Source organism: Myxocyprinus asiaticus, chromosome 28, assembly GCF_019703515.2.
Source record: "Myxocyprinus asiaticus isolate MX2 ecotype Aquarium Trade chromosome 28, UBuf_Myxa_2, whole genome shotgun sequence".
In the NCBI taxonomy this organism is placed as follows: domain Eukaryota; kingdom Metazoa; phylum Chordata; class Actinopteri; order Cypriniformes; family Catostomidae; genus Myxocyprinus; species Myxocyprinus asiaticus.
This window is the reverse complement of record NC_059371.1, coordinates 13,885,336-13,913,099: the sequence shown is the minus strand read 5'-3', so window position 1 is coordinate 13,913,099 and position 27,764 is coordinate 13,885,336. Positions and strand designations below refer to the sequence as shown.

The window sequence follows — 27,764 nt, the reverse complement described above, 5'->3', positions numbered from 1 at the left end:
AATGTATATTAAAAATTTATATTTCGCAATGTAGCATTATTAACATCATTACTCTGTTCTAATTGTGAGTTTCATGGCTCATATGGCACGTTTTTTTTTTCATTGATGAATAAACGTCATAACTGGAAACTTCATCTTTTCATTTTGTACATCAGGGATAGTACTATATTAATGATAACATTAAATTATATTTAGCCTTTTGTACACATCTTTGGTTTTGTGTTGATTAAGGGGTACTTGAGCCTTACTGATGGTGCTGTGGGGGTACTTACAGCACAAAAGGTTGGGAAACACTGATATATTTCAAGCCTTCTGAAGCCTTGTCATAGCTTTGTGTGAAGAACCGACTAAAATGTTAGACATCATTAACTAAAAATATTTTGAGAACCGCAGCTCTCATATAAAATTCACATTTCCACATTTCCAAACATCGCGTTACTTGACACATGAGAACCAGTGCTGTTTGATATCGCTGATGTCAAAACTGGCACGACTCGTCTTCATGTGGCAAGTTTGAATATGTACAAACGTGAGATCTGTGGCGGAGGGGAAGATTTTCAGTAAATATCGACTTTCGGTCTGTTCCTCACAAAGCAATCATATTGCCTCAGAAGACTCGGAATATAGTGCACAAGTCACTTTTATGGTGCTTTTATGCCGTTTCTGGAGCCTCTAATCAATGTATCCTTTCATTGTATGGAAAAGAGCAGTGTGAACATTCTACCTAACATCTCCTTATAGAAAGAAAGTCATACAGGTCTGGAACAACATGAGGGAGAGTAATCAATGAAACAATTTTCATTTATGGGTGAACTAACCCTTTAAAATAGGTACCAACTAAGAGAGCCCTCTAACCTTGAACATGGGAGATCAGTTGCGGTGTTCATTTGGTAGGTTTCTTCAAAGTTATAGAGGCTGATTAGCTCTTCGTTAAGACTTAGCAACTCAACGCAGCCTTTGAAGAAGTTTGAAGACGTCATGTTCAGATCCACTGGGGGCTGTGCATGTTTGTGAAAGAAAGAGAGAGATTCTGAGATGTTTTCATCAAATTCTTGCAAATATTACTTTCTAGATTTATGACGAGAGTCATTTTTGCCAGAAATACTTTGTTCTATCAAACAACTATCAAAAGAGCATGACTCACTTTGAACGTGCTGGGGTAACCACCAACATAAAACACAGTATCTTCAGCTGGTAAGTTGAGTAGGCCATTGTCTCCTCCTGCCTCCATGCTTTGTTTAACTATGTTTGTGCCTTCTGAATCAACAGACATTTCCATCTGACCGTATTGTAGAGTCCTGCACATGCAAAATATACAGACTGAATATATTTGAGCTAATGAACAGTATTGAGAAAATCTAAGCTTGGCAGTGTTTGGAATGACAGTGAGGGGGTTCCCACCTCTCCAGGACAAGTTTGTTGAAGTAATCATTTCCCATGTCTTGCTTCATCAACACCTGTGCTGTATCTCCTCCCACATTAAAATACCAGCGCAGTTTTGTCCCTTCCAGAATCATTGCCATATAGTCCTTACTAGACTACAACACACATATACAGCACAGAAGCATACATGTTTATTAAAATATACCACGTGTGTCAGTGAATATGTTGACTGAAGAGGTTGGCTTACGTTTTTGTTGCCGAGGTAGAAGACAAACTGGGGCTTGGCGGTTGCAGTTTGGCGGCGTCTGCGTCTGCTACGAGGGAGTTTGACGTACATCTGTAGTGACGAATAGGCTGCCAGGTCGGCCACGTTACTGGGAGTCCTCACCTGCACTCCTGAGTTACCATTAAACTGCATTGACACGCTCACCTGAGAGAAAGAAGAGTTTAACTGGGACAACTACATATGCTGTTTCTAGTTTGGTTAGCCTCTTTTACAAATTTGTGCACTTAAATTAAACTGCCTTCAGGACTCCCCCATAGCGCAATAATGTATATATATATTATGTACATATGTAAATTCACTCATATTTAATTCAATAACTGTACATACCCCTACCTTGCACATATATTACCACTTGCACATGTACATACACCATTCTATGTTATATATCCTATTTTTTTAGTATGTCTATTTATACTCTTACCTTGTTTTATATTTTGTGTCTTACTGTAATATTCTGTGTGCACTTGTTTCTCCTATCACCAAAAAACATTCCTTGTGTACATGAGCACACTTGGCATTAAAGCTCATTCTGATTCTGATTCTAAATATATTTAACTATATGCCTTTACTAGATGGCAGCAAGTACTAGAAATGCAATTTTTTTCTCTAACACATTCCATCACAATATACAGATCTGAAATGTAGGTGGCCCTCTAATGCATTTTAGCCCCCACTGATTTGCTCGTCCAGAGACGTTCAATCTAATTTTCAGTTTATGCACCACCCTCATCGTTTTATTGAATATATCGGCCTCTGAGTGGACTAGAAGCTCAACCTAGGTGTCATTAGAAAGCTGCGATCCTCATCTTTGCTATGTTATATAACATTTTATCATCAATAATAGAAAACATATTTTTATGACGATTTGTTTAGTGTGCTTTTCCTGTTGGATGACATATATTGTTCTGGACATCTAAGATATAACATTGGATTATTCAGCCAAGCAAGCTCACAGACAAGTAAAAAATGGCAAATTTTTTAGACAATTACCTAAGGTAAAAGCAAATATAAAGTTTATAGCTATTTGGGGCTTACAGCAGCAATAATAAAAATGCATAAAAGTGACGTATGTATTAGATGACTTACAAAAAATCATATCTTATTTGTTATTTTATGTAACATACATGCAAAAGTGATGGTATTCTTGGAAGAGTTCAGATTCTAAGCTTTCAAACGATACCTCATATGCCTGACCTTTGTATACAGGGACTTTAAATTTTTAAGTGATTTTATTTTTATTTTTAAATTTGTTTTTGCGTTATAGCGCCCTCCTGTGGACCCGCCGGTTTTAAGCAAAGTCCCTATTTGATCTCCATTCAATATCAATGTTGTCTAGGAGAAACATTTGAGATATTAAGATCTCATTGTGATTTGGCCCTCCTACGGGACTTTTCGTATACTGTTGTATGTTTTACTATTCATGGGAAATGTTTGCTGTAATGTGCATTGTGTTGTTTTGAATATCATGACAGAAGCTCAACCCTTTTGGAGAGCTGTACCTTGTTAGCAGTGTTGCGAGCCTGCTCGATGAGCTGCCGGATCCTCTGGATGCTGTCAGAGATGTTGGATGGCTGAAACGAAGTGTTCTGCAGACGGCCCAGCTTCTTCATCAGCTGAGGAAGAGTGTCACCCAGCGCCTCCACTGCAGGGACACACAAACATTAGACTCAACATGAAAGTTACAATAAAAGCACACAACAGTGACAATATATTGAGAAGGCAAACGTGGCTCAGTCACAAGTGGAAATAAGCACACACAATCACACACCTGAGGTATCGGCATCATTGAGTACTTTGTTGATATCATCAGTGGTGGTGTTGGAGTCTCCGTACTGCTTCTGCCATTCCTCCAGCTGCTTCAGAATTGGAGCAAGTGTGTTGCTAACATTAGTCACTGTGTTGTTTGCCTTCTCCACCGCCCTTTTAGCTGCTGCGATGTCTTTCGCTATGTCTTCTGCATCACAACAAAAACATTTTTATCAGGGTTTTGTTCAATGAAGCTAATCTTCTGATAATGTTGCATTGATGTCATGTTGGAATTAATGTAATTACACATTTCTGACTAGGCAAAAACATTCCTGTCAAAATCATAATTAAAATTTTCTCTGACTTCCGCTTGAGCAAAAAAATACTACTTCTAATAAAAATAAATAGCAGTGACTTCAACAGTTGTAGCTCAACTGGTAGAGCATAGGACTCACAACACCTGTTAGTCACTTCATATGTCATTTTATTAAAACCATGTTACCTGGTATGCCTTCATTGTTCGTCAGTGTTTTGCAAAATATACAGTAGATGTAAATCAACACACTGACTAATATCTACAAAAAAAAAGCCACACTTAGATCAATTTTGCCATTATGAGCGTTTCGTTAATTGCCATAGAAATGAATAATTACTGAGTCCAAGGATGTAAAGAGCTCAGAGCAGAAGAGTTGTCATCTTGTAATTAAGCTAATTCCGACATGACATGATAGGAGAAATTTAAAAGGACTTTGATCTCTGACCTCGGCTAAAATTGAGGTTATTCTGGATGTTCTTCAGGTCTTTGATAATTTTCTCTTTCTTCTCTGTGACATTCTGCAAACTCTTCTTTATAGAGTCAAAGTGGGGCTTCAGACCTGTCAAATCAATAACAAATATTTAATAACATTATTTCACATTTAACTGACAGCGTAACTTGGAGAACTGCCTGTTCATTTTTGAGGTATAGAAACAGCTATCTCTACTTTTAGCAGAATGGACTACTCAGTTCCTGTTCTTAGCACAGTTGCTATTTAATCCAGATTCAGATCAGAGCCTGTTGTTCTTACTTTGACATTGTTTATTAAGTTCCTCTGCCTCCTTCAAAAGCTCTATACTCTGGTTTTTCAGTGTTGCAGCCTTTTGATGCAAATCTTTGTCCTTTATTTTCTGGATCACATAAAGAAACAATAATTATTATTCATGTTTGGGGTTTCACTCTTTATGAAATAACTTGGAGAGATTTTGAACGAGACTGAGTGTGTGTTTGTTTGGCTGTACCTCCAGAGCATCAGTCGCCGATTCATTCGCTGACTTAGCTGCAGTCTCAGCTTCCTGCACACTGTTTATAATATTAGTGTACGCCCGAGATGCATTCAGAGCTCGCTGTATGAAACTGCCTTGGCTGGAGCCCGATATCAGACTGCACAAGAAAAAACACACAATCAGAAGGCAATGTTACATTTAGTGACACAATTCTATCAGATGTGATCGTAATAGAGAAAACAAGTATGCACATAACATAATAGTTAAAGACTGATATATATGATATACATATTGGTCATGATTATCTGGCCATTTTGAGATTCAGATGATATTTGGCCTTGCTTGTTTGCCTGATAAACAGTAGTGTTAGGTCTCTCTTTCAAAATCTTCTAATAGCCATGTGATAATCCACGTTTTCTTTAAGTAAAAATATTGTCTATAACAACTGTAGATTTCTGCAATTTTGTGGACATCTCATTTGCTACTGTATGTATATTTGCATTAAATTGACCACTGGCAGGCCGATATTTTCTGTGCTGATTCGGGGGGGGGGACAATCTGTGGAATTTTTTTATTGTTTAAATATACACTCACAGACCACTTTATTAGGTTCACCTGTTAACCTAGTTATTCATGCACTTATCTAATCAGTCAATCATGTGCCGTCAGTGCAATGCATAAAATCATTCAGACACAGGTCAGGAGCTTCAGTTAATGTTCACATCATCCATCAGAATGGGGAAAAATGTGTTCTAAGTGATTTGGACCATGGCATGATTGTTGGTGCCAGACGGGCTGCTTTGAGTATTTCTGTAACTGCTGATCTCCTGGAATTTTCACACACAACAGTCTCTAAAGTGTATAGAGAATGGTGCGAATAACAAAAAACATCCAGTGAGCTCGCAGTTCTGGCCAGACTGGTCCAAGCTGACAGGAAGGTGACAGTAACCCAAATAATGACAGGTTACAACAGTGCTATGCAGAAAAGCATTTCTGAACATACAACATGTTGAACATTTAGGCGGATGGGCTACAGCAGCAGGAGACCCCTCCGGGTACCACTACTGTCAGCTAAGAACAGGAAACTGAGGCTGCAGTGGGCACAGGCTCACCAAAACTGGATGGTAGATGATTGGAAAAACATCGCCTGGTCTGACGAATCTCGATTTCTGCTGCGACATTCAGATGGTAGGCCCACTGCATCCTCAGCTTTCTGTTCTTGGCTGACAGAAGTGGAACCCAATGTGGTCTTCTGCTGTTGTAGACCATCCGCTTCAAGGTTCGACATGTTGTGCATTCTGAGATGCTGTTCTGCTCACAGCAATTGTACAGAAGGGTTATCTGAGTTACCGTAGCCTTTCTGTCAGCTCAAACCAGTCTGGCCATTCTCTGTTGATCTCTCTCATCAACAAGGCGTTGATGTTTTTTGTTTTTCGCACCATTCTCTATACACTCTAGAGACTGTTGCGCTTAAAAATCCCAGGGGTTGAGCATAGGGATGTTAATGATTAATCGAAAATAGATTCATTGTCATTAATAAATTGATTGATTAAGCTTATTGATCGTCGATTAATTTCAGGACAAATGCATTCAGTAATCACGACAGCAGACGTTGATAAGGCTGTCTATACAGTCATCCACCGCTAGAGGGTGCTTGAGCTCTGCATTTCATTATCCGGTTCACAGAAGAAGAGCCCACGCTCTGATCAGTGAGATGAAGCAAGCTCAATGTAAACAATGTTGGAGCATTTCTGTATAAATGAACATTAATGTATTCTGCACACACCGTGATAGTGTGTTAAAGTACAACATGACAACAAGCACCTGATCTCCTTGTTTCATCCCAACCTACAATTACTTCAGCGATCACAAGGAAAGCACAAAGGTACATTTAGCTGACATCACACTTTCACCAGAGAAGCGGTAGCCTGTTATGCACTGTGTTTATGCAGCGTGTTATAATTTGACTTAAATTCTAATAAAAAAAATAAGTCCAAAGATCAAAAATATCCCACGATCCACAATGACAAGTTTGAATGAACTCAAATATGTATACAAATTATATATATTAAGTATCTTCCAAGTAGATGGATGTCTTTGACTGTTTTGATTTGTTTCCGGCGATGTGCACCGATCAAAAACGTAAGTAAACAGTTCCATTCATTAATATTTCAAATGTCATGATTGTTTATGATACTGACACGCTGTCTACACCGGGCACGTCCGTTGACACGATGCGACGCAACGGCTTGAGGCTGTCTACACCGGGCACATCAACACAAACTTTCTGAAATGTTTCTTTGTATTGGCAATAGTAGTGGCAGCACAAAATGGAACGGGATACCTGTTTGTTTACTGTTGGAGTGGCACGCCGCAACGGACGCTTCCATGGTAGACAGCATCATTGATTATATTGTCCAGTGTAGACAGGGTGTGAGTGTTAACAGTTGTCTTTGAGATGAATAATGTAATATATTCGGATGCAATGAGCTGGATGTGTGTTATGTGTAAACCGTGAAATGTACATTTCTAATGTTTTGGTGCTTGTTAATTCTCTTCTGATTGAGTTTCAAAAATGGCTGAATTTGAGGGACTGCATGCTGTTAGCCAATCATAACAGAGGGCATTTACATTGAAGTTTAATGGAGGAGCTAGGCAAAAATCGAGCTTTTCAGAAAGATGGTCAGAGACAGGGTGGAAAATTATCATATATTACAAAATTATGACTGTTTTGGTGAGAAAAAAAAAACTTTACTAACATTATCAGTGGACCTCAGGGAAGATAATGAAATTATCAAAAAGAGCATTTTATGACCCCTTTAAGAGGAAAATGCCAATACTAGCATTTCTTAAGTGTACTAATTTAAGTTATATTTAAACAATAGGCACATATTATGTGGAGTCCTCCATGTGCGTTTTGTGATATTAACGTTAATGATTCAATAATTAATTGATCGTTATTTTCCATGACGATCAATTATGAAAATGTCTGAAAATTGACATCTCTAGTTCAGCAGCTACAGAAATACTCAAACCAGCCCATCTGGCACCAACAATCATGCCAAGGTCAAAATTACTGAGATCACATTTTTTACCCATTCTGATGGTTGATGTGAACATTAATTTAAGCTCCAGACCCGTATCTGCATGATTTTATGCATTGTACTGCTGACACATGATTGGCTGATTAGATAGTCGCATGAATAAGTAGGTGTACAGGTGTACCTAATAAAGTGGTCGGTGAGTGTATATTCTGTATTTATTGTTCCTCATGTCTATTTATTGTCTTTTTATTGCTCTCCAGAGGACAAATGACAATAAAACTGGCTTTATAGCTATATAAACAAACAAGCTATTTTAATAAACAAACATGCAATGGGTGTCATATGGGTATTTTGTGAAAGAAGGGCATTCAAATTCTGCTGGGCCACCCATTCCATAAGCCACCCTGCTGTTTGGATGTTCCTGTTGGATGTTCCTGAACCCAACAACATGGGTTCGATTCCCAGGGAATCCACAAACTGATTTTTTTTTTTTAATACATGTGCCTTGAATGAACTGTAAGTTCCTTTGTATAAAAGCAACTGCCTAATGCATAAATGTAAATATCGGCATCGGCCATTGAAAAAATGTATCAGTTGACCACTGCAACACAGACACACAAACCTGGTTAGATTCTTGGCCAGCTGGTCCAGCATTTCGGCATGTCTCTCTGCTTCCTCCACCAGTGGAATTTTAGTGGCAGACGGTGCGTACCTCTGCACCTTCTCAGCTAGCGGTTGTCTCGCTCCGTCCAACTGAGCAGCCAGATGCTCATATTCCTGGTAGGGATTCCACAAACAGCATACATAAGTATGTGCTCAATGAAACTCAAGTGTGTTAAATTATAACATTATATTTTAGTCTGCACATCTATGTTTACTGCAATTTTGTACCTCTTTGGAGTCCTGAAGCATGGAGAGCAAATCATTGACCTGAGTCACATCATCCTCTGTCATTTGCAACAAGTTCTCCATCTCTTTATACTTCTCATGCAAGTCATTGATTAGTTTCTAGATGGTATGGTTTGAGAGAGTGACACATTAGAGATTTTTTTAGAGAAAGTAATTTATGTGCAAGACCGTCTATGCCAGTTGTGTGCAAAAAAAGTGTATGTGTGTGAATGTGCATTTATTTGTATGTAATATATGTGTATGTGTTACCTGGACCTCCTCCAGTCGTTTCTGGTTAATGTTGTTGGCCTCTACAGTGTGTGCGGTGTTGTTGACTGCCTCATTGAGAGCGTTTCTCAGGTCCATGAACTGCTGGTTGAACTGGTTCAGTTTATTTCTGATGTTCTCTGCCACAGCCTCATTATTTGCTGTGCGGTTTGCAATCTCATCCTCGACACGATCTACCACTACAAAAACAGAGAGAAAACAGAAAGATATATCCATCAGTCATAATGCAACCATTATAACAATGAGTTTCCACCAACAAAAACAAAACAAAAATGTTCCACCATCTCATTCCATTAAAACATATTGTAAATACTATATAGTACACATAACACACATAAAGCTAGCATTCACCCCCCAATAAAACAGAAATAAGGCCAAGTTTGGTGAACACTTCGGTCAGACTTAATTTTACAATGTTAATGTTGCTGTGTATTTACATAGGATATTACTGAGTAATACTAATGGGACTACATGTATTTAATGTGTAATTATTCTGTAATTATAGTAACATGTAATATGTGTAACACGGACACTGTAAAATAAAGTGTTACCAACACTTCTTGCTCAGAATATCCTGTCACTCACACTTGTTGGCCTGGTCCAGTTCGTTTTCTGCTAGTGTCTTCTGGAAATCAAAGCCCCTGAAGCGTATGTCTCTCAGCATGGACTCCACCTCTGCTATCTTCTGAGTCAGTTCTTCCTCGCTTGTCACCATGGTCTCATTCTGTAGTGTTCGGTTCATCTGTTTGATAACGACTGTGCAGATAAACAAATATATTATCACACAGTGTTACTCTTTCCAATACAGAGAACTGAAAAAGGACAATATTTACCTGTAATGGCATCTTTTTATCTTTTATTTTTTTACCAATTACATATGTTTTTCATTTATTTTATATATCTGGCAATTAAACCTCAAGGTCTCTCAATACTGTAAGTTAATTAAATGAATTGCCTGTATCCTCCTCTTTTACTATGGACATCTGTAACTTAGAACAGTGTTTCCCAGCCACTGTACCGCTGCACACTAGTGTCAAGTGTGCCGTGGAAAATGATCAGATTCCACTAAATAAATCAGGGCTCCAGACTGAGACTAATTTTTCAACCATTTTTCCTAACAGTTCAATTAAACTTTGCAAGAGGTCGCATTGGTGCGACTATAAATTTGGCTGACTCTCTGATTGTGCCCTGTCGTTTTTTTGTTCCGAATTCGGCATTGATTATTTGTTTAAAACCTCTATGAAAGCCCATAATGTGTCGATGATTAAACCAGTTTAAAATTGTATTAAACGGCCCCAACATTCTAAACAGCATTGAAAGGGAATAAAGGAGAAATCTGCACAAAGAACAGACAGAAATTGTAAGGTTTCAATCCACACATCACAGATATTAAATTTTTTTTTTCATAAATATATATAAATATAGAAGTGAGAGAATACAGTTTAATTTCTGGATGTGTTTTTCTTACGAAAAATGCCATAATTTGTTTTATGGTTACTGCTAATCATGGTTTTACTTATACTTTTGGTTACTATGATCTTAAAACTATAGATACATTGGAGCTTTCCTTCTGTGTAAAATCTTTTCTAATGCCCTCTGATTGTAGAAAAAAGTCTATGTTTGTCTTCAGATGACTTTATTTTAATCATCAAGATCCTGATAAAAAGAAAGAAACCATGAAAGAAAAAAACAATTTCTTTCAGTTGGATCGGTGCGACCAACTCAAGTGCTGGTGCGACCATTTGTAGAATTTAACACCGGTGCTCCCTCTCTTAAATGTTAGTCTGGAGCCATGTAAATAAATAGATAATGAAAAAATTATTGGCTCTGGCATTGCAAGAATGAATTTGCAAGAACAAATCTAAAAATAAGAAAAGATGCAAATATGTTGTTTTATTCATTACCCAGTTAGCACTCTTGCCACTTGTGATCTCATTATACACCGTACCTACGTGACTTGCATTTTTTGCATAGCCGAATTTCAAACATTACGAGTAAACATGCAGCTAAAATGGACAGAAAACATGGAAGTTCTTGAAAAGGAAAACTATCAACGATGGTTATGTGAGACAGTGGGATAGAGGTGTGCCATGGGATTTGTTTAATTGTAAAAAGTGTGCCGTGGCAGAAAAAAGGTTGGGAAAAACTGACTTAGAACATTAGTTTCTCCCATACAGCTGATACATTTCAATTCCATCTTATTGAAGACTGATCTGTCCTCTTTGCCCTTCAAGACTGTGTCCTCACAACAGTAAAAACATTTGTGTTGAATTCTTTATTTAAGAACCTAGTTTTGTGATTTTGATGTCTTCAAGGAATATTCTGGGTTCAATACAAGTTAAGCTCAATCAACAGTGTCTCCTTTTCTCAAAAAAAAAAAACAAAAAAAAAAAAACAAAAGAAGCAAAAATGAAGGTTACAGTGAGGCACTTAAAATGGAAGTGAATTGGGCCAGTTTTTGGAAGGTTTAAAGAAATGTGAAGCTTATGATTTTGTAAAGCACTTACATTAATCGTTCTGTTAAACCTTGTGTATTATTTGAGCTGTAAAGTTGTTTAAATTGTCATTTTTATGGTCCTTTTAGTAGAAAGGTTAATGGTAAAACCATTAAGGTTTACAGTGTTCCATCGCCATGGCAACAGTTGTAAAATTGGATACAAGTTTACACAGAAAAGGTTAGTAAGTGATTTTATCACACTAAAATCATGTAAACATGAATATTGTTTAGGTCTTGTGGGTATACTTTCGAAACAGTGAGTATTTTAACGTTTACAGATTAGGCTCCATTCACTTCCATTGTAAGTGCCTCACTGGAACCAAGATTTTTGCTTTTTTTAAGAAAAGGAGGGATAAAAATGTATTTTGTGGTAATCAACATAATATCACAAATGCTGTCGATTGAGTTTAACTTGTGTTGAACCCGGAATATATGTTTAATTTTCTCTGTATGTCAGATGAAATGTTGCTTATGTTACTTGTAAATATATGATAATCAGTTGATATTGGCCTTGATATTCCACCTGGCACATCGCCCATGATGCCTTTGATGAAGCCAAGCAGGTCTTGTGCTCTCTTGTATGTGGAGTTGGTATTGTCCTCTAAATCTGATCCCCTCTTTTGTGTGACTGAGGCCTAAAACACAAACAAATATCGTCAAAATGGATGAATTAAGAAACAAGAAAATGTGTTAATACACTGTTAACTGAATCATGAAGTTCAACTCAATGTACTGTATGTTTCTATACCTTTTCCTCTAACTCTTTAATGTCAAAGTCGATGGTCTGCAGCTCTCCCTCCAGCATGTCGGCCCGGTTCCTGCTCTCATCCAAAGTGCTGTTGTAGTTTGCTATGGAATTCTAGGAGATGGAGTTCTGGTTAGTTTGAACGCTGCTCATGGGAGACATGTCCTAAATGTTGTATTTTTAAGTCCTAATATGGTTTCAGAGAGTGTTTGTGTGTCTAAGAGGGAGAGAGGGAGAAAGACTCACAGAAATGTTCCCTATAGACACACCGAGTCGGTTTATTTGAGCCCAGGCAAATGAGCTGGCGTTGAGGCTGGTCAGCTGTTGGGCAACAGACTGATAAAGCTGGTTTATCTTGTCCAGATCATCCAGCAGCACCACCACACAGCTGTCACAAGCTACACAACAAACCAACACCATCACCATCTGATCTGCATCCATCATTCAGTAATATACAGCAAATCACTGCCAAGAATGACAGCAATGCCCTTATGAAGAAATGCAGTATTGTGTATGTATGAACATGACAGAAAAACAGTGAACATCGTCCACAGAGTGAATGAATGTCTGAATGAGTGAATGTATGGGTAAACTAATGAATGAATGAATTGTTGGAAAACAAACAATTGAACAATGTAAGAATGTGTGAGTGAATGTATGATTGTATAAATGTATATGAAAAAAAATGAAAGAAAGAATAAATGAATGAATGAATGGAATGAAGTGAGTAGGTGAGTTTATGAAAGATTCAATCAATATCAATACTCACGCTGACAGTACACATCTGTTCCATGTTGCACAGGGACACTGTGTTTATTAACACATGTGTCACACAGCTTTCCTGTTAGACCTTCTGCACAGCGGCACTCCCCTGTACGAGGGTCACAGCGACCCCCTTTACACTCACACTCTATGTACCAACACACAGACAAATATATGTCAGTATATTTGAATGTGAAATAATCACGCGTCTCTTACATCCCGCAGATGCAGTATGTGTGAAAGAGGCCATTGAGGATCATGCAGATATTCCCTACTATTTCGCATGTAGTCTTGTATACTGTGTTTGCACTCACTCTTGCAGCCATTAGGGCTGTAGTTCCAGTAACCTGGAGCGCACTGACGGCAGTTCGGTCCGTTAACCCCAGGCCGACAGGAACATGATCCATTAACAGGATCACACGGCTGAACCAGTGCAGCTGCCGCATCACAATCACACTTACGACAGCCAGTGCATGATTCAAACCCAAATGCACCATCCTATATAACCAGTAAACAAATATCACCATCAATACACTTGAGGCACAAATTATAACCCCTAAAAACAATTATTACAGACAAAACAGACAAGTGGACATACCTCACAGCGGTCACAGTGTGCTCCCACTATGCCAGGCTTACAGAGGCACTGTCCAGTGTGATGGTCACAATGTACAGTGCCACAATGAGAACAGCTGCATTCTGGGCAATGTAGTAAACAAAACAAAATCATCAGAGTCATCAGAAATTCAGCGAAGGTGTTTCATTGTGTGAATCTAATGAAACCAAGAAATCTCATGAACATGTCCTATTGAGAAAATTAATTAGATTCATGACAATTGAAAATAAATAAATAAATTAAAAAATCATTACCGTAATGTAAAGAAAATAATTATATATTATATAAATTATAAAGTAATTATATAATGGTAGTGTGTGTTGTACTGCCTTTAATTTATGCCATTTTTTAATAAACAAATCGTTTTATTACAGTAGTTTTTTATGTAATACAGGAAAAACTACTGTGTCACAGTAATGAGAATCTAATGAATATCACTATAGAGAACAGAATTCAAAAGTAAAATGTCTGCATGCATTACAGTAATGTGAATTTCAGAGGAAGACTTCTTCTAAAACCTTAAATTCTTAAATGGTCATAAACGAGGCGTTATCTTTACACAAAATATGCCTTTTTTTCTGATTTAGGGCTGAAATGTGCTGTGGACATTCTCCCTATAACGGACCACTAAAAACCAGCCCAGATGCCAGAAGTTTTTTCCAAGTGCTCTTACTAGTGCAGTTCTTCGCAGTGATGGCGTCACCATAGAAACCAGGGGCACAGATTTCACAGTGAGGACCGGCAGAGTTGTGCATGCAGCTCTGACACTCGCCCGTCAAAGGGTGGCAGTCGCTGAACAATGCGTTAGGGTCTGAGTTTCCATTGCAGTTGCACGGCTGACACGAGCTGCCTATCACCATGGGGTTTCCATAGTAACCTGGTGCACATCTGTATCAGGTTGCAATATGGGTAATTTAGTGACTTTTTTACGATTTCCTAATAGACTATAATTAATAGATGCTTCATAATTGTACCTCTCACAGTTGGATCCAGCATAGCCAGGCATGCACAGACACTGCATCTGATTGTGCTTCTCCACACAGCAAATGGCAAAACTGACAACAAATCATAAATGTACATCTATACAGTATATATATATAAATATATATACAGCTTTCCAGTAAAAATATCTAAACAGCCTAAAACAAGATACATTTACCTCAGAAGCAAAATTGTGAGGTATTAGCATATGTTTTCAGAGAATGTATCTGTGAGTTGTGAGAGAATGTGAGTTTTTTTTTATTTTTTTTATTTTTTTAAGCATAAAGTAAAGTAAACTGTAAGATAAATTAAAGGCTGACACAATTTAAGAATTTTAATTAAACAGGAGAAAAACCCAGAAGATGTAGTATTTAAGGGGAATAGGAAAGAGTAAATAGTAAAGTACAGGTGATTAAAGAAGACCACTGACTTGTTTGATGCCACTTGGAGTGGGCAGGGGCAACTGGAGCAGGACATCGTATGACCATCCACGGTGTTGTTCCCATGAAAACCACCCAGGCACTTTTCACAATGGTTTCCGGCAGTGTTGTGACGACAGTTCTGTGTTTAAAGAGTTAAACATGCCAACGTTTGCTTCATTTTCAGAAAATGCCTCTGAAAAGTAAACCTCTGAGTTTTTCTCCAATATTCTTGGAGCTCTGGAGGATCTTTCCCACAATCTTTATTAGATTTATGACTTTGTTCTCCATTTCCTTTGACATTTTAATATACCCGGTGGAATCTATGACATTTAACATAAGCAATGGATTGCCTGTGTTTACGTCTGTTACTGGAATTTATATATGATTTAATAAGCAGATCTCACCACACATATGCCAGAGCCATCCAGACACTGATCAGAATGACCGTTACAGTGGCAGGGAACACACTTCCCGAGGAACAGGCCTTTAGTGTCTCTGTAGTAACCTGGAGCACATTGCTGTGAGGAGGAGGAGATGGAGATGTTAAATAAACTCAGAACTTTCGCTGCCTCTGAAAAGGCTACTCTTTTCTGCTGACATAACATCACAGGCATTTTTTTTTTTTTTATAGGTAAGATGAAAGAGAGAGGATAGCAGGGGTGAAAGTGAAATGGGATTGGGACATGATGTAGAACATGTAATCCCCAATGTGCACAGTTCGGACAGGTTAAAAACAGAAATATTACACAGTATCTGTCCAACAGCAATCAGATAAAAAAAAAATAAATAAATAAATAACTGATCAAATCCAATTAATTATTACTTCCAACTGAATATTCCCACTAACCCTTCATTCTAATTGGGTGGGTAATATTACTGGCTGCTGGTGACAGCAACTGTATAAAACCGTTGTTTATGTTAAAGCAAACTACCTGACAGGAATCTCCTAAATAGTTTCCTGGGCATAGACAGATTTCAACGTTGTTGACATGGCGACCAGTGGGCAGGTTCTCGGCCCCCTCCAGCACAGCAGCGCGCAGCGACACAGACTGTGCAGACTGAGAGTGCAAAGCTCTGATCTGAAGAGACTCCAGCGCCACCAACACAATCATCAACTCCTCACGGGACACTGAGTTTCCTGTCTGAGTGTGCCTGAAACCCTCCTTCAATGAGAGAGAGAGGAAGCTTGCATTATGACGATTGAGTACTTGTGGAATCATTTTGTCATCATGAACAGACACATACAGGAAAACAAGCAGTTATAAGTAGAGGTTATACTTTAAGTAGGGCTGGGCGATATAGCTAATACAATCTTGTTATTTACTGTATGTATTTGCTGTAAAATGGCTTAAAATGGTGTTTTACTTTTATTGTAGTAACCATCATTTTGACCAAAAAAGTACTGTAGCCAAATTAATTCAAAATATTTAATGCAATGTTTAATTTTTTAAAAATGGTGAATGTTTTCCACACTGTCTGTGAACTTTACTCATTTTCATTTAAACTGCATATGCACAAATATAACAATGCATGGTAATATGGTAAGACCTTATTCACAGCAGCGCCAATGAGGCTGTGAGGGATAGACATACAGTGTTTTCAGTCTTTCCACTGACAAAACATTGAAAAAATATCTTTCCAAGTACATTTAGTATTCAAATCATTGAATCTGAGTTTTGTATTGCTTTACTGAATTAAACAGTTTAAACTGATTCATAGAAAATAACTTGCCAAATCTAACACCATTTTTGCTACTGAAATTTATATAAATCCCTGTTGAGATGCTCTTAAATCAATTCTGTATAAACACTCTCATACTCCAAGTAACAAGTAAAAAAGTGTTAATTTTCGACATATCGCACAGTGCCAGCTATTAGCATATTGAATAAAAAGTGGGTATGTCTTCTTTATTCTTAATGTGTGGTACTGATTCCCTCACCTCTACCACATGAACAATTCCTTGATGGGGATCTTCAGGGGAGGAATACTCTCTTTCCATGTACACCAGAGTCATCTGATTCCCCTACACACATATACACAGATTTTATCAGTTGGGTCAAGCTTAAATTTGTAGCATCCATTGTAAGTAAAGACTCTTGATAAACTTCATAGAGGGAGAGATTACATTCTGGCACCTTGAGTATAATGTCTGGACGAATGGTCTCGACGGGCAGAAAAGCATCACCCCGCATCGTCTGGGTGTGCAAACGGTAGCGCAGATAGCCTCCATAAGATGACACCTACAGTACACGCACACACACATCAAAAGAAGAAAGCATGCAGGTTAAGACCAGGATTTTAGAACCAACAAAAGTCTAGTCATGTTTGGTTGAAACATATCACACAGCAGCTGCTATGACATAATAAAATACAGAGGGATGAGAGCATCTTTTAAAGTCTGGGTTTAGAGAGGAGGTGAGAGAGAGAGTTACTTTATTTCAGTATTTCTATTAAAGAAGCCATATTCTAAATTTTGGTAGAATTTATTTGTATTTTTTTTTCCCAGAAGTTCACTTCACAGTCTGACCATTTTGCACCCTCTCTCATGTCCTATATGTGATATAAATATTGATAATTATAACAGATATTTGGCAGATTCACAAATTGTGGGATGTTAATTTGACTATGTCATTTTTCCCCAGGTCTGACTGTTTTTATGTGTGTCCTTTAGGGTCGTGGACTCACTTTATCACCAAGGTAAGCACCAGGGGCATGCCAGTAAAGGTCCTGGGAAACGTCAGGTACATCACTCAGATCGGCCTCCACCAGATCTTGATCAAGGTATACAGACACAGGCACTTCCTGTCTGTCACTTTTCAACAGCACCCAACCAGCCATGTCCATGATCTGTATACAGTTTGTGGGAAAATTAAGATGAATAACCACACATGTCCATAAAACACTTCCATTAAAGATTATATAATCCTCAATTCTGCACTTCCTCTATAATCACACGTTATGGATTAAACTAGATTAGACATAAACAGTGGCCCCAAAAAGTATTTGGACACCTATGTCCCACTTAAATGTATGAATTATTGCATTATATAACAAAATATCAAACCAAGTTGCACAACATACTTTTCAAGAAAAACATGTCACAAAAAAAGGAGGTTTAGAAATAGAAAACAACAGAAATACTGCTCAAAATACTGCTTTCTGGTTGTCAAGTGTAAGTGGAACATGTCCATAACTAGTTTGATGAATTACACTTGTGGTTAATCTGTTAAGACACCTGTGTGAGAAAAGGTCTAGCATAATGTTTGCAGATCTCACATGGTTTTATACTTTATCCGTGCAAAAAAAAAAAAAATTACACATTGTGTGATGTGCCGTATCCAAAAGTGTCCAAATACTTTTTGGGGCCACTGAATATTTGTATGAAATTATGAACTGTAAGAGTGTTTGATTTCCTTATTTGTTAAACAAATGACTTGAAGTTCAGTCAAAAAACTCTGCATAGAGCAAGCTGATAGGTTCTTTGAACTTGTTATCTTTTAGTCAATCTGCTTGCTCACATGTGATGTGTTAAGCTAATAGGTTTGCATGGTGTAAGCCAGTGGTTCTCAAAGTGTGGGGCACGAAGGTATTGTAAGGGGGGCACGGAAGACTGACCCTTCTCAAATCACTTTCACACATTCAGCAAAAATAGTGAGAATAAACACAAGAACCAATGTGCGCAATTTCTACACCTCTGCTTTTTCTCCTGCTTTGTTTAAACTTTTGGCAGGCACTGCATCGCAAACTACTCAAAGCATGTAATAGTGTCTGGTGCGCTCTCAGCTGCACTTATGTAAACAGAGATGTCTCGTGTGCCAGTTTAAAATGGGGGAAACGATGAATTAACACTGATATTTCGGTCCCTCACACAACACTATCAAATGACTTCAGAAGAACTGATATATAAGGCACAAGAGTTAAGGACAACTTGTATGGTGCTTTTGGAACTTGGACAGCCCATCACCATCCTCTCATCCCTCAGTCTTGTAGCTGACCTGTTACCTGTTACTTTTCCCAGCGCTTGCCAGGCTGGGCCAATCACAGTAATTTATTCTTACTGGAAGTTTACTGGAGTTTAAAAATGCTTTTATAGATACTACTGAGGTGGATTAACATTCACAGGTATGAATCCCTGCAATTATTATTATTATCTTTAAAAAAAATAAAAATAAAAAAATTATCCAGTGTATATGTCTCCATTGAGAGACAAACGTTCTGCTATTTAAATGCAGATGAATGGAGGATTCGGTTTGCAATGTGTTCATGCCCAGGGGTTGCTCCTGCAGCAGTATCACTGTTTTGCATGTTCATACATGCTCGATGCAGCATGTTTTGTGTTTGTCTAATTATGCATGTCCACATGCTTAACTCAGTAGGTCTGTGTATTTTTTAGCAGTAGCAAGTCTCCGTACTTGGTCTGCAGCAGCAGCAGCAGCAGCAGTGTTAGCAGATCGAGTCCGCCAAGACCCATATCCTATCAATATGCCATACCCACATTAACATGCTAAAGCCTTCCAAGATTTGTCATGACTGAACTGACTTTAAGAGTACCTCATTCCTGCGTTTGTCAGAACTGCGGCAGCGGTCAGTAGCTCCAAAGCAGAAGCACTTGGTGCAGCCTTTAGTGTTGGTGGGGTCCAAATAAAACGTTCCCAGTTTGCACTGGTCACAGCGAGAGCCCTCAACATTTTCCTGAGAGAGAGAGAAGAAACAGCATTGACACAGAATATTTACACAGGTGCTCAAGTGTTATATAAAATTGCTTACTTTATCAGGGAGAGTTTATTGAAAGTAAGTGATCTGAGAGAAAACTGATATAAAAATACTCTTATAACATAGTTAGTTCCAGTCCTGGATGCTGATTGGTCAATACAACATTCTAGCCATGCTAAAATATAAAATATGGTAACAGCTAAGACACAAAACACCTGTTCATCATATCACTACACCACACCTAGAGAAATGTTCAATTGTTACCTAAGTTTACATGTCAAGAATACAAAATACTGTATCTTCTAGTGGATGGATGGCACTTAATGAATTTGTTTTATAAAATGACACTTTATTAATGTTTTAATAATGTCCTTACTATTTAGTATTAATACTCAGTAACCATTCACTTTTATTGTATGGGAAAGGATGCAATGGAAGTGAATGGTGACTGAGGCTAACATTCTACCTAACCTCTCCATTTGTGTTCCATGGAAGAAAGTCATACAGGTTTGGAACAACAAGAGGGTGTAAATAAAGACATAATTTTCATTTTCGGGTGAATTATCCCTTTAAATGTAAAACAAAAGGCTGACATGAATGGACAGGAAGACGCACCTTGCATAAACAGCGGCCTGTGACTGACTCACACACATTTATCTCAGTTCCTGCCTCGTTACAGTCACATGGTCTGCAGTTGGGGTATCCATAGAAACCTGGGGCACACCTGTCACACTGACGCCCAACAATGTTGTTCTTGCACCTGGGAAGAGAATACCATATATTGGCATGCTGCAAATACAATGAAAAATGTTGAGTATGACATCAGCTTTAAGATTTCATTTAACAGAGCTGCTTTAGTACATGTCTGTGCAAGCTTTTTGTGTGTGTTTTTTCAGTGCCAGCTATTGCTGTTTGCCTCTAGGACCATGTGATACCTGTAGCTATGTTTCTGGTCTCTGTTTTATGGTGTGTAATGTCTGGGAAGAGTCCAATAAGCTCTCAAAGTGAAGTGGAAATGTGACAATGTGCTGTGGAATTCTACAGCAGCAAATTGGGAAAAGTAGGGCAGGGAGCACAGGACTAATTGCCTTCGCCTATTGTAATCTCCTTTAAACCCAAACTATGAGTGTTACTCTTCTAGGACACCTGTGTGAACTTGAAGGAAACTGACTTCATACATCCACTAAAAATTACCATGGCACCAGATGACCACTGTATATATTTATAAAGTGGTCTTTTTGCCACTTTTATTGATAGCGATAGGGAGAGGAAAAGAAGGGATGGAGAGAAGAGGGTGGAAAGACACCCTTTAAACTTACTTTGGCCACATGACCACCACAGCTTAACATTTCTAAGCACATCCGCTACCTGCTAAGCCACGGCTCTGACTTTCCAGTTATATCTAACAAATGTGACCTCATGGAATGATTGCATGAACAGTCGTAATTCAACACAGCACCGCCCAGCAGTCATGGCATAACTGTTTTCATATTTCATTAGTGTGGCACTGCTAGGTTTGGAACTCTTATGTGTTTTCCAAATCAAGATCAAATAAAAATAAGTATAGGCATTCTGGTGGGAAAAAGGGAATGAGAGCAGTATGCAGAATGGCACACTATGGGAGCTGAATGAGCAAACAGAGAAAATGAAGAGGTAGAAGATGAGTGGAGAACACGAGGAGTTCCGATAAGAACATTTTTGGTAAGGCTGTGTAAACTGTGGCTTGAATGCAAGGACTTGTGACTGTCTCTCATAGTGAAGGTATGGCTGGAGGTATTCAAAGCAGATCACAGCCACTACAGCTCAGATCATTCTTGAACATTCCTCCCTGCAGATTTTAAACAATGCCTAATGAGGGGACAGTGAGGCCAATAGACTGAAATGAAATCTCCTAAAAATAAATACCTCTGGAATTTCTGTGCTTAATCCTTATATAGACAGTATTGTTATGAAGAGAGACAGTGGTTAATAATACCAGTCCTTCAGGCAGCGGTTCACAGAAAAAAAAAAACGTCTCTTCGGCTCAGGCAAAAAGTGTTAGATGTAAACAATCCATTGAACTTGAACCTGTATTTACATTGCACTGATTCTTGAGATAAGGAACAAAACATGTAGTACATACCTTATGTTAAAAATCAAGAAATTCATAATAATAAAAATACTGGAAAAGTTAAATCTAAAGGAAATGTGTTTATTTAGGGCATTCATTAATGATATTTTTAAATAATTTCATTAGAATAAATGCATGCTCTGTACTTGGAAGCACATGTAACTTAACCTGTCCTCAGCAAGAGGTCAAAATGTTAAACTGCTATAGCAGCCAATAATGTAATAACTTCCGTTAATGTAATAACTGCCAATAATGTAATAAATGTTTTATTATTTTTGTATTAACCCAGCCAATAATGTAATAGCCAGCCAATAATGTAAGAACTTATTACATTATGGGCAAAAAGTTATTATGTTATTGGTTCAGAAATGTATTACATTTTTGGTAAGTTATTACATTATTGACTTTTATTACATTAAGAATGGAAAATGTATTACGTTATTGGCAGTTATTACATTAATGGTAGTTATTACATTATTGGCTGCTACAACTGTGTTTAAAAATGCAACATGTTCATAAATATAAATATCAAATGAAAGGTAGGGATCTGTAAGATATCAAAGAATACATCAAGTAAACTTTAAATAAAATTTTCCATAAAAAAAAAAAAAAAAACATGTCTATCAAAGTTGTGTCCTCACTTTGTGTCAACTCCGTCAGATTTTTGTAATAATCCTGAATAAATCAGACATTGTCATTGTCAGATATAACTCTGAGTACCCCTTGTCTATTTCCTGCTCATGGTGGATGCAACGGTAGAACACGTGGTCTGGTAAATTTCATATTTTTTTTTTATTTTAAACAAACAATGTTAAAGTCTATATCGTCACAGCTTCAACATGTGACAACATGTTGTCATGAAAATAATGTCAAAACAATGCAAAAAAATCAGCTTTATTTATTATTTATCTATTATTATTTTTTTATTTAAAAAAAATGAAGGCTTTATTTTCTGCTAAATATAAATTAATCATTACATTTTATAAATATAATACATTTTTCTTTTGATTTTAAAGTGAAATGTGACCTGGACGTATTTTCAAGAAAGTAAATGAAACACTTGTACAAATCAAAGAGCAGGTCCATGCAGATAAGTGGGTGGTGTGCTCAGCTGTACTGCACCTGCACTGGCCGTTGTGCGTGTCACAGCTGATATCCAGTGAGGTGACTCCAGGTCTGGAGCAGTTGCACATCTCACAGCCCACCAGAGGATGGCAGCCAAATGTCTGCGGCTCACAGGTGAAACAGTCCGGCAGCAGGGTACGTGGAGGACAGATACAGTCACCGGTGACAGGCTCACACAGACGTGTACCACAGTTACAAGCTGTAGAGAAAAGGAAAGAAGATCATACACCCATCCGTCCTTTCGTTTGTCCACAATAATCATTTGTTAATCCAGCCATTCATCCATTCACAATCTTATTGTTGATTGATGCTCACATCTGCAATTGGGGAAGCCGTAGTAGCCTGTGGCACACTGGGAACAGTCTCGGCCAATCACATTGGGTTTGCACCTGCACTGCCCACCGAAGGTCTCGCAGGTGTCACTCTCAGCACCCACCTCATGACAGCCACAGGGCACAGCGCCATTATTGAAGAATGCAGACAGAGACACAGCAGAGCTGCGGCAGAACTGAGATGTTGTGGATGGGCTAAATGGAGAAAAGGAATGTTAGGACGGATGATAACTGCAGGCTTTTCCACAATGCATGTATTTCCATAGAAGTATCATACTTGATGTAGAAGCTGTTTTGTCCACAGTTGCTGATAAAGTAATAAGATTTGTCCAGTGGCTCCTCTGTCAAAAAGTTGGAACTGTAACTGCTCTCTGGTACAACCAGCACATAGTCCTAAAACACACATACACACACAAAGGAGACATCCCAGAGAGACAGAGGCAGAGAGAAAGTAAAGGAGAAATTTTATTGTCATTGCTATACATAAATTCGGAATTCTTAAATGAATTTTTAAATTGCATTTCTTGATGCCAAAAAAGAGTTTTAAAGGTGATGTTTGCCACTAAATTAGACCGTCACTATCTCTTAAACCCTATCTACAAAAGCCTGCCGTCCAAAGACATGTCAGCCAACCCAATGTCAGCAAACCCGAATGCTCAAAATGACAGATAAAAAGACAGAGGGAGCCTCTCTAACACAGAGACAGGTGTGATTTCTCAGCACACCTATTTCGGTGATATCTGACAGGTTATAGGGACATTTTTGCATGCCTTAAAAAACACACTCACCAGCCATAATGTCTTCCTGTCTGGAACACGCAGAGTCAGGATGACTTCATGGTCCGTCACATCCAGGATAATCTGGTTCTCTGACATGACAACACTACGGCAACCATAACCATGGGGACAGAAGGATGCATTGACATGGCCTGGAACAGATGGAGAGGGCAAATATACCATAATGAACATCCTATGCTGAGCAGAAAGTGCTACTACATAAGTTAAAGGAATAGTTCACTCAAAAATGAAAATTCTCTCATGATTTATTCACCCTCATGCCATCCCAGATGTGTATGAATGTCTTTCTTCAGCAGAACACAAACGAAGATTTTCAGATAAGTATCTCTGCTCTGTGGGTCCATTTAATGCAAGTGAATGGTGATCAGACCTTTGAAGCTCCAAAAATCACATAAAGGAAACATAAAAGTAATCCATGTGACTCCAGTGGTTAAATCCATATTTCAGAAGTAATAGGTGTGGGTGAAAAAACAGAACAATATTTAAGTCTTTTTTACTCTAAATCTCCACTTTCACTTTCAGATGTGGAAGTGAAACTAAACAGGCACCACATGTGACTTTCAGGAGTAAAAGTGAAAGTGGAAATTTAGAGTGAAAAAAGGACTTAAAGTTTGATCTATTTCTCACCCACACCTATTATATAGTTTCTGAAGAAATAGATTTAACCACTGGAGTCATATGGATTACTTCTGTTTCCTTTATGTGATTTTTGGAGCTACAAAGGTCTGATCACCATTCACTTGCATTGAATGAACCAACAGAGCAGAGATATTCTTCTAAAAATCTCAGTTTGTGTTCTGCAGAAGAAAGAAATTCATACACATCTGGGATGGCATGAGGGTGAGTAAATGATGAGAGAATTTTCATTTTTGGGTGAACTATCATTTTAATACAACATCACTCGTCACAGTGCCTGCCTCTACTAGATTTTCTTACCCTGCCATATGCGTCCACCATTGATGTAGACCTGGACATGGAAGATTGGGTGCAGGGGCTGATGATAGTGCAGGATGAACACATAACGGCCTAGTGCATGTACATGGGTCGAATACACCACAGCATTCTGGGAAATCAACAACACGTATAAACATTAGGAGAGTTAGAAGACTTGTTGCTGCAGTATGTTTTACAGTTTGAGCATCAGAAAAGGGGTTGCAACTAAAGGACAGGAGCACAGGAAAGATAAATGAAGAGAAAAGGTTTGTTTTAAGTGACAAAAGTTGGACGGAAATGAAAGTGTAAGGTGCAGCCATGTGTACCTGAGTAGAGTCCAAAAGCATGTGTTCACTGTTATCAGCTGCTGTTGGTGGTGTGGAGGTAGAGGGTCTGTCTGTGTACAGGGTCGGGTTAGGGGCTGAAGCCAGAACCGGCTCAGGAACAGAGGAGGCCTGTCCCTCCTTCAGAACCAGAGACTGAGGTGGAGTCTGGAACCGAGATGGTATACAGGAGCCACTGAGGGGCAGAGAACACAAAACATCATCAGTTTTGGAAGAGGAAACCGTACATCATGTTCAAACCACGTACAACACCATAAAGTGTGGCACTAAGACATTTTGAAGAAGATATTTCTAAGAATCTATTTATCCAAGTATAACAAATGTTTTAGCTATAAATGTATAGTCTATTTCGGTAACTGTAAATATGTAGATATATGTAAATATGTTGACATTCCATATATCTAGCCTATCTGTAGTCACCTGTCTGGAGAGAAGTGACCATGTGTGCTGATGCAGTAAACTCTGGGCTTCAGGTACTCCATGGTGAACTGAGCACGAGGGATGAGGAACACTTTGTGCTAGAGGAGGAAAACCAAACACACATTCGTAAATGACAAAAGTTCACTATGGACACTAATGGCTTTGATGGTGGACTCAAGCAGAAACATCCTCTCACCAAGAAGAAACTGCTTCTGTCAGCATTGAGCTGGATATCAGCCTCCACTGAGAGAGTGAATATTGCAAGACGCTTCATGTCGTCTACAGACACGGCTCGACACAGAAAACTGCACACACATACAGAGAAAGACACACATTTTGATCAGTAAATGCAGTGGGAAAAAAAGAGGAAAAAGAACAATCAATGAAACAATTAAAGGGGACATGCAATTTCCTTGCACTTTTGAATAACAGAGGTTGATGTACTATGTAGACTCATTCACAATGCAATGCTCCTTCCCCAGTCCATTTATTATGTAAAGCTAAGATGCAAAAACAGGTAATTCAAAAATGTTTGTGTTTGTGAAAAATAAAATGCTAAAAAAAGTGTAGAATATGGTTCTATCTCACCCCTTTACATGTGAATATGTGAAGCACAAATAAACAAAAGAACAATGATGTTGTGACCTCACACACACCTGTATTTGCAGTGGAGCAGTGTTATTTGCTCTTGATGTGTGCGTTTGCCCGGTGAGTCGACAGACACAGTGAGAGTTTGAGGGGCTTCGTCTTCACTGGCGTACTCCACCACCAACACATACTCTCCAGGGACAGGAACACGACCACGCAGCTGAACACTCATCTGAACACACATACAAACAATCTCACTACTTAACACTTTCAATTAAAAAATCCCAAATTCATTAATTATTTATTTATTTTGTTGATTTATTTATTCACTAAGTTCCCACCAGCAATGCACATGAGCAATGAATATTATCGACTCTGCAAATGTTTCTCAAAATCTGTTTGCTGTATTAGTGAGCTGCCTACCTAGACAGTATTTTTTGGCATCAGAAAAGCATCATCAAGCAATTATGATGGCCAAACATGCTATCTATGTCGGGATTTTACTAGGTTTTGAGACATGTAACACACACATACTCACATCGTTGCCACTACAGATGGCCATGCTGGGATGGCGAGGGGTGATCTTTTCAGTGTGGCAAGGTCTGGGCAGGTGATTATCAGACCTGCAGCTGGCATCGTTGCCGGAGATGGTCGGGAACTCCTCCAGAGACAGATACATGTACTGCAGACAGCTAAACGCACCACAACAACAATTACTACAGTTGCATTGCATATACTGTAAGAGGTATACCATATGATACATGCATGTGCACAAAAGATAGCTGCTGTACTACTAACTTCTGACTGGCATCCTGTATCGGGCTGTAAGAACAGGGTTCAGTCACTTTAAGTTGCATGATTGGAGCTTCATAATATGCACTGGGCAACAGCACCAGGTAGTCCTGTAGACACAGAGAGAGAAAGTGTCCAGTTTTTCCAGTACTAACGTAGAGTCAATATACATTTAGTAGGTTTAAGATGGAAAGCCTACCAGCAGAATACCCTCTGCCTCTATAATCACAGTCCAGGTTCCAGGATTCAACACAAATGGCTCCATAAAGCTGTTCTGGGGCACGTTGACAAATGTGGGTTCTGAACTGGGTGCAAAGACAATCTGTTTTGACTGCTCAGAGCCTAGAAAGAAAAGGACAAAGATTGGGTTTGTGGGGATATAGTTATGATGCCAACATGTAAATCAGATTACTTTATAAATCAATACAATTAACACATGTATCTAAAGTTATGTACCAGAAGATGTGTGTGTGTGTGTGTTAGTCTGAAAAACTCAAGCTAGGAATAATTTTCTCATTTACTCACCCTCATGCCATCCCAAAAAGGGTTATGACTTTTTTATTCTGCAAAACACAAATGAAGATGTTTAGAAGAATATCTCAGCTCCGTTGGTCCATTCAATGCAAGAGTGATGGCCAGAACTTTGAAGCTCCAAAAAGCACATAAAGGCAACAGAAAATTATTCAATA

General features: G+C 38.4%; 1 protein-coding gene across 1 annotated transcript in view; it reads right to left on the bottom strand.

The window, feature by feature from the left end:
• Positions 1–27,764, bottom strand: part of LOC127419098 (laminin subunit alpha-5-like) — a 112,310-nt gene that overhangs the window by 22,596 nt on the left and 61,950 nt on the right. Inside the window, exons 24-64 of the mRNA XM_051660216.1 lie at positions 27,275–27,417; positions 27,082–27,185; positions 26,822–26,975; positions 26,352–26,515; positions 25,892–26,000; positions 25,696–25,793; positions 25,258–25,450; positions 24,935–25,061; positions 23,990–24,129; positions 23,479–23,594; positions 23,185–23,396; positions 22,867–23,068; positions 20,250–20,394; positions 19,473–19,613; positions 17,607–17,768; positions 17,057–17,161; positions 16,861–16,944; positions 15,854–16,084; positions 15,326–15,439; positions 14,930–15,060; positions 14,493–14,573; positions 14,192–14,406; positions 13,501–13,601; positions 13,217–13,400; positions 12,910–13,050; positions 12,387–12,538; positions 12,144–12,254; positions 11,919–12,030; positions 9,484–9,654; positions 8,881–9,077; positions 8,614–8,730; positions 8,345–8,499; positions 4,694–4,835; positions 4,483–4,582; positions 4,177–4,290; positions 3,438–3,623; positions 3,169–3,311; positions 1,631–1,813; positions 1,402–1,538; positions 1,145–1,298; positions 856–998 (exon numbers count right to left, since the gene is read on the bottom strand). Of these exons, the coding sequence (XP_051516176.1) occupies positions 856–998; positions 1,145–1,298; positions 1,402–1,538; positions 1,631–1,813; positions 3,169–3,311; positions 3,438–3,623; positions 4,177–4,290; positions 4,483–4,582; positions 4,694–4,835; positions 8,345–8,499; positions 8,614–8,730; positions 8,881–9,077; positions 9,484–9,654; positions 11,919–12,030; positions 12,144–12,254; positions 12,387–12,538; positions 12,910–13,050; positions 13,217–13,400; positions 13,501–13,601; positions 14,192–14,406; positions 14,493–14,573; positions 14,930–15,060; positions 15,326–15,439; positions 15,854–16,084; positions 16,861–16,944; positions 17,057–17,161; positions 17,607–17,768; positions 19,473–19,613; positions 20,250–20,394; positions 22,867–23,068; positions 23,185–23,396; positions 23,479–23,594; positions 23,990–24,129; positions 24,935–25,061; positions 25,258–25,450; positions 25,696–25,793; positions 25,892–26,000; positions 26,352–26,515; positions 26,822–26,975; positions 27,082–27,185; positions 27,275–27,417 (5,914 nt within the window). The remainder of the gene's footprint in view (positions 1–855; positions 999–1,144; positions 1,299–1,401; positions 1,539–1,630; positions 1,814–3,168; positions 3,312–3,437; positions 3,624–4,176; positions 4,291–4,482; positions 4,583–4,693; positions 4,836–8,344; positions 8,500–8,613; positions 8,731–8,880; positions 9,078–9,483; positions 9,655–11,918; positions 12,031–12,143; positions 12,255–12,386; positions 12,539–12,909; positions 13,051–13,216; positions 13,401–13,500; positions 13,602–14,191; positions 14,407–14,492; positions 14,574–14,929; positions 15,061–15,325; positions 15,440–15,853; positions 16,085–16,860; positions 16,945–17,056; positions 17,162–17,606; positions 17,769–19,472; positions 19,614–20,249; positions 20,395–22,866; positions 23,069–23,184; positions 23,397–23,478; positions 23,595–23,989; positions 24,130–24,934; positions 25,062–25,257; positions 25,451–25,695; positions 25,794–25,891; positions 26,001–26,351; positions 26,516–26,821; positions 26,976–27,081; positions 27,186–27,274; positions 27,418–27,764) is intronic.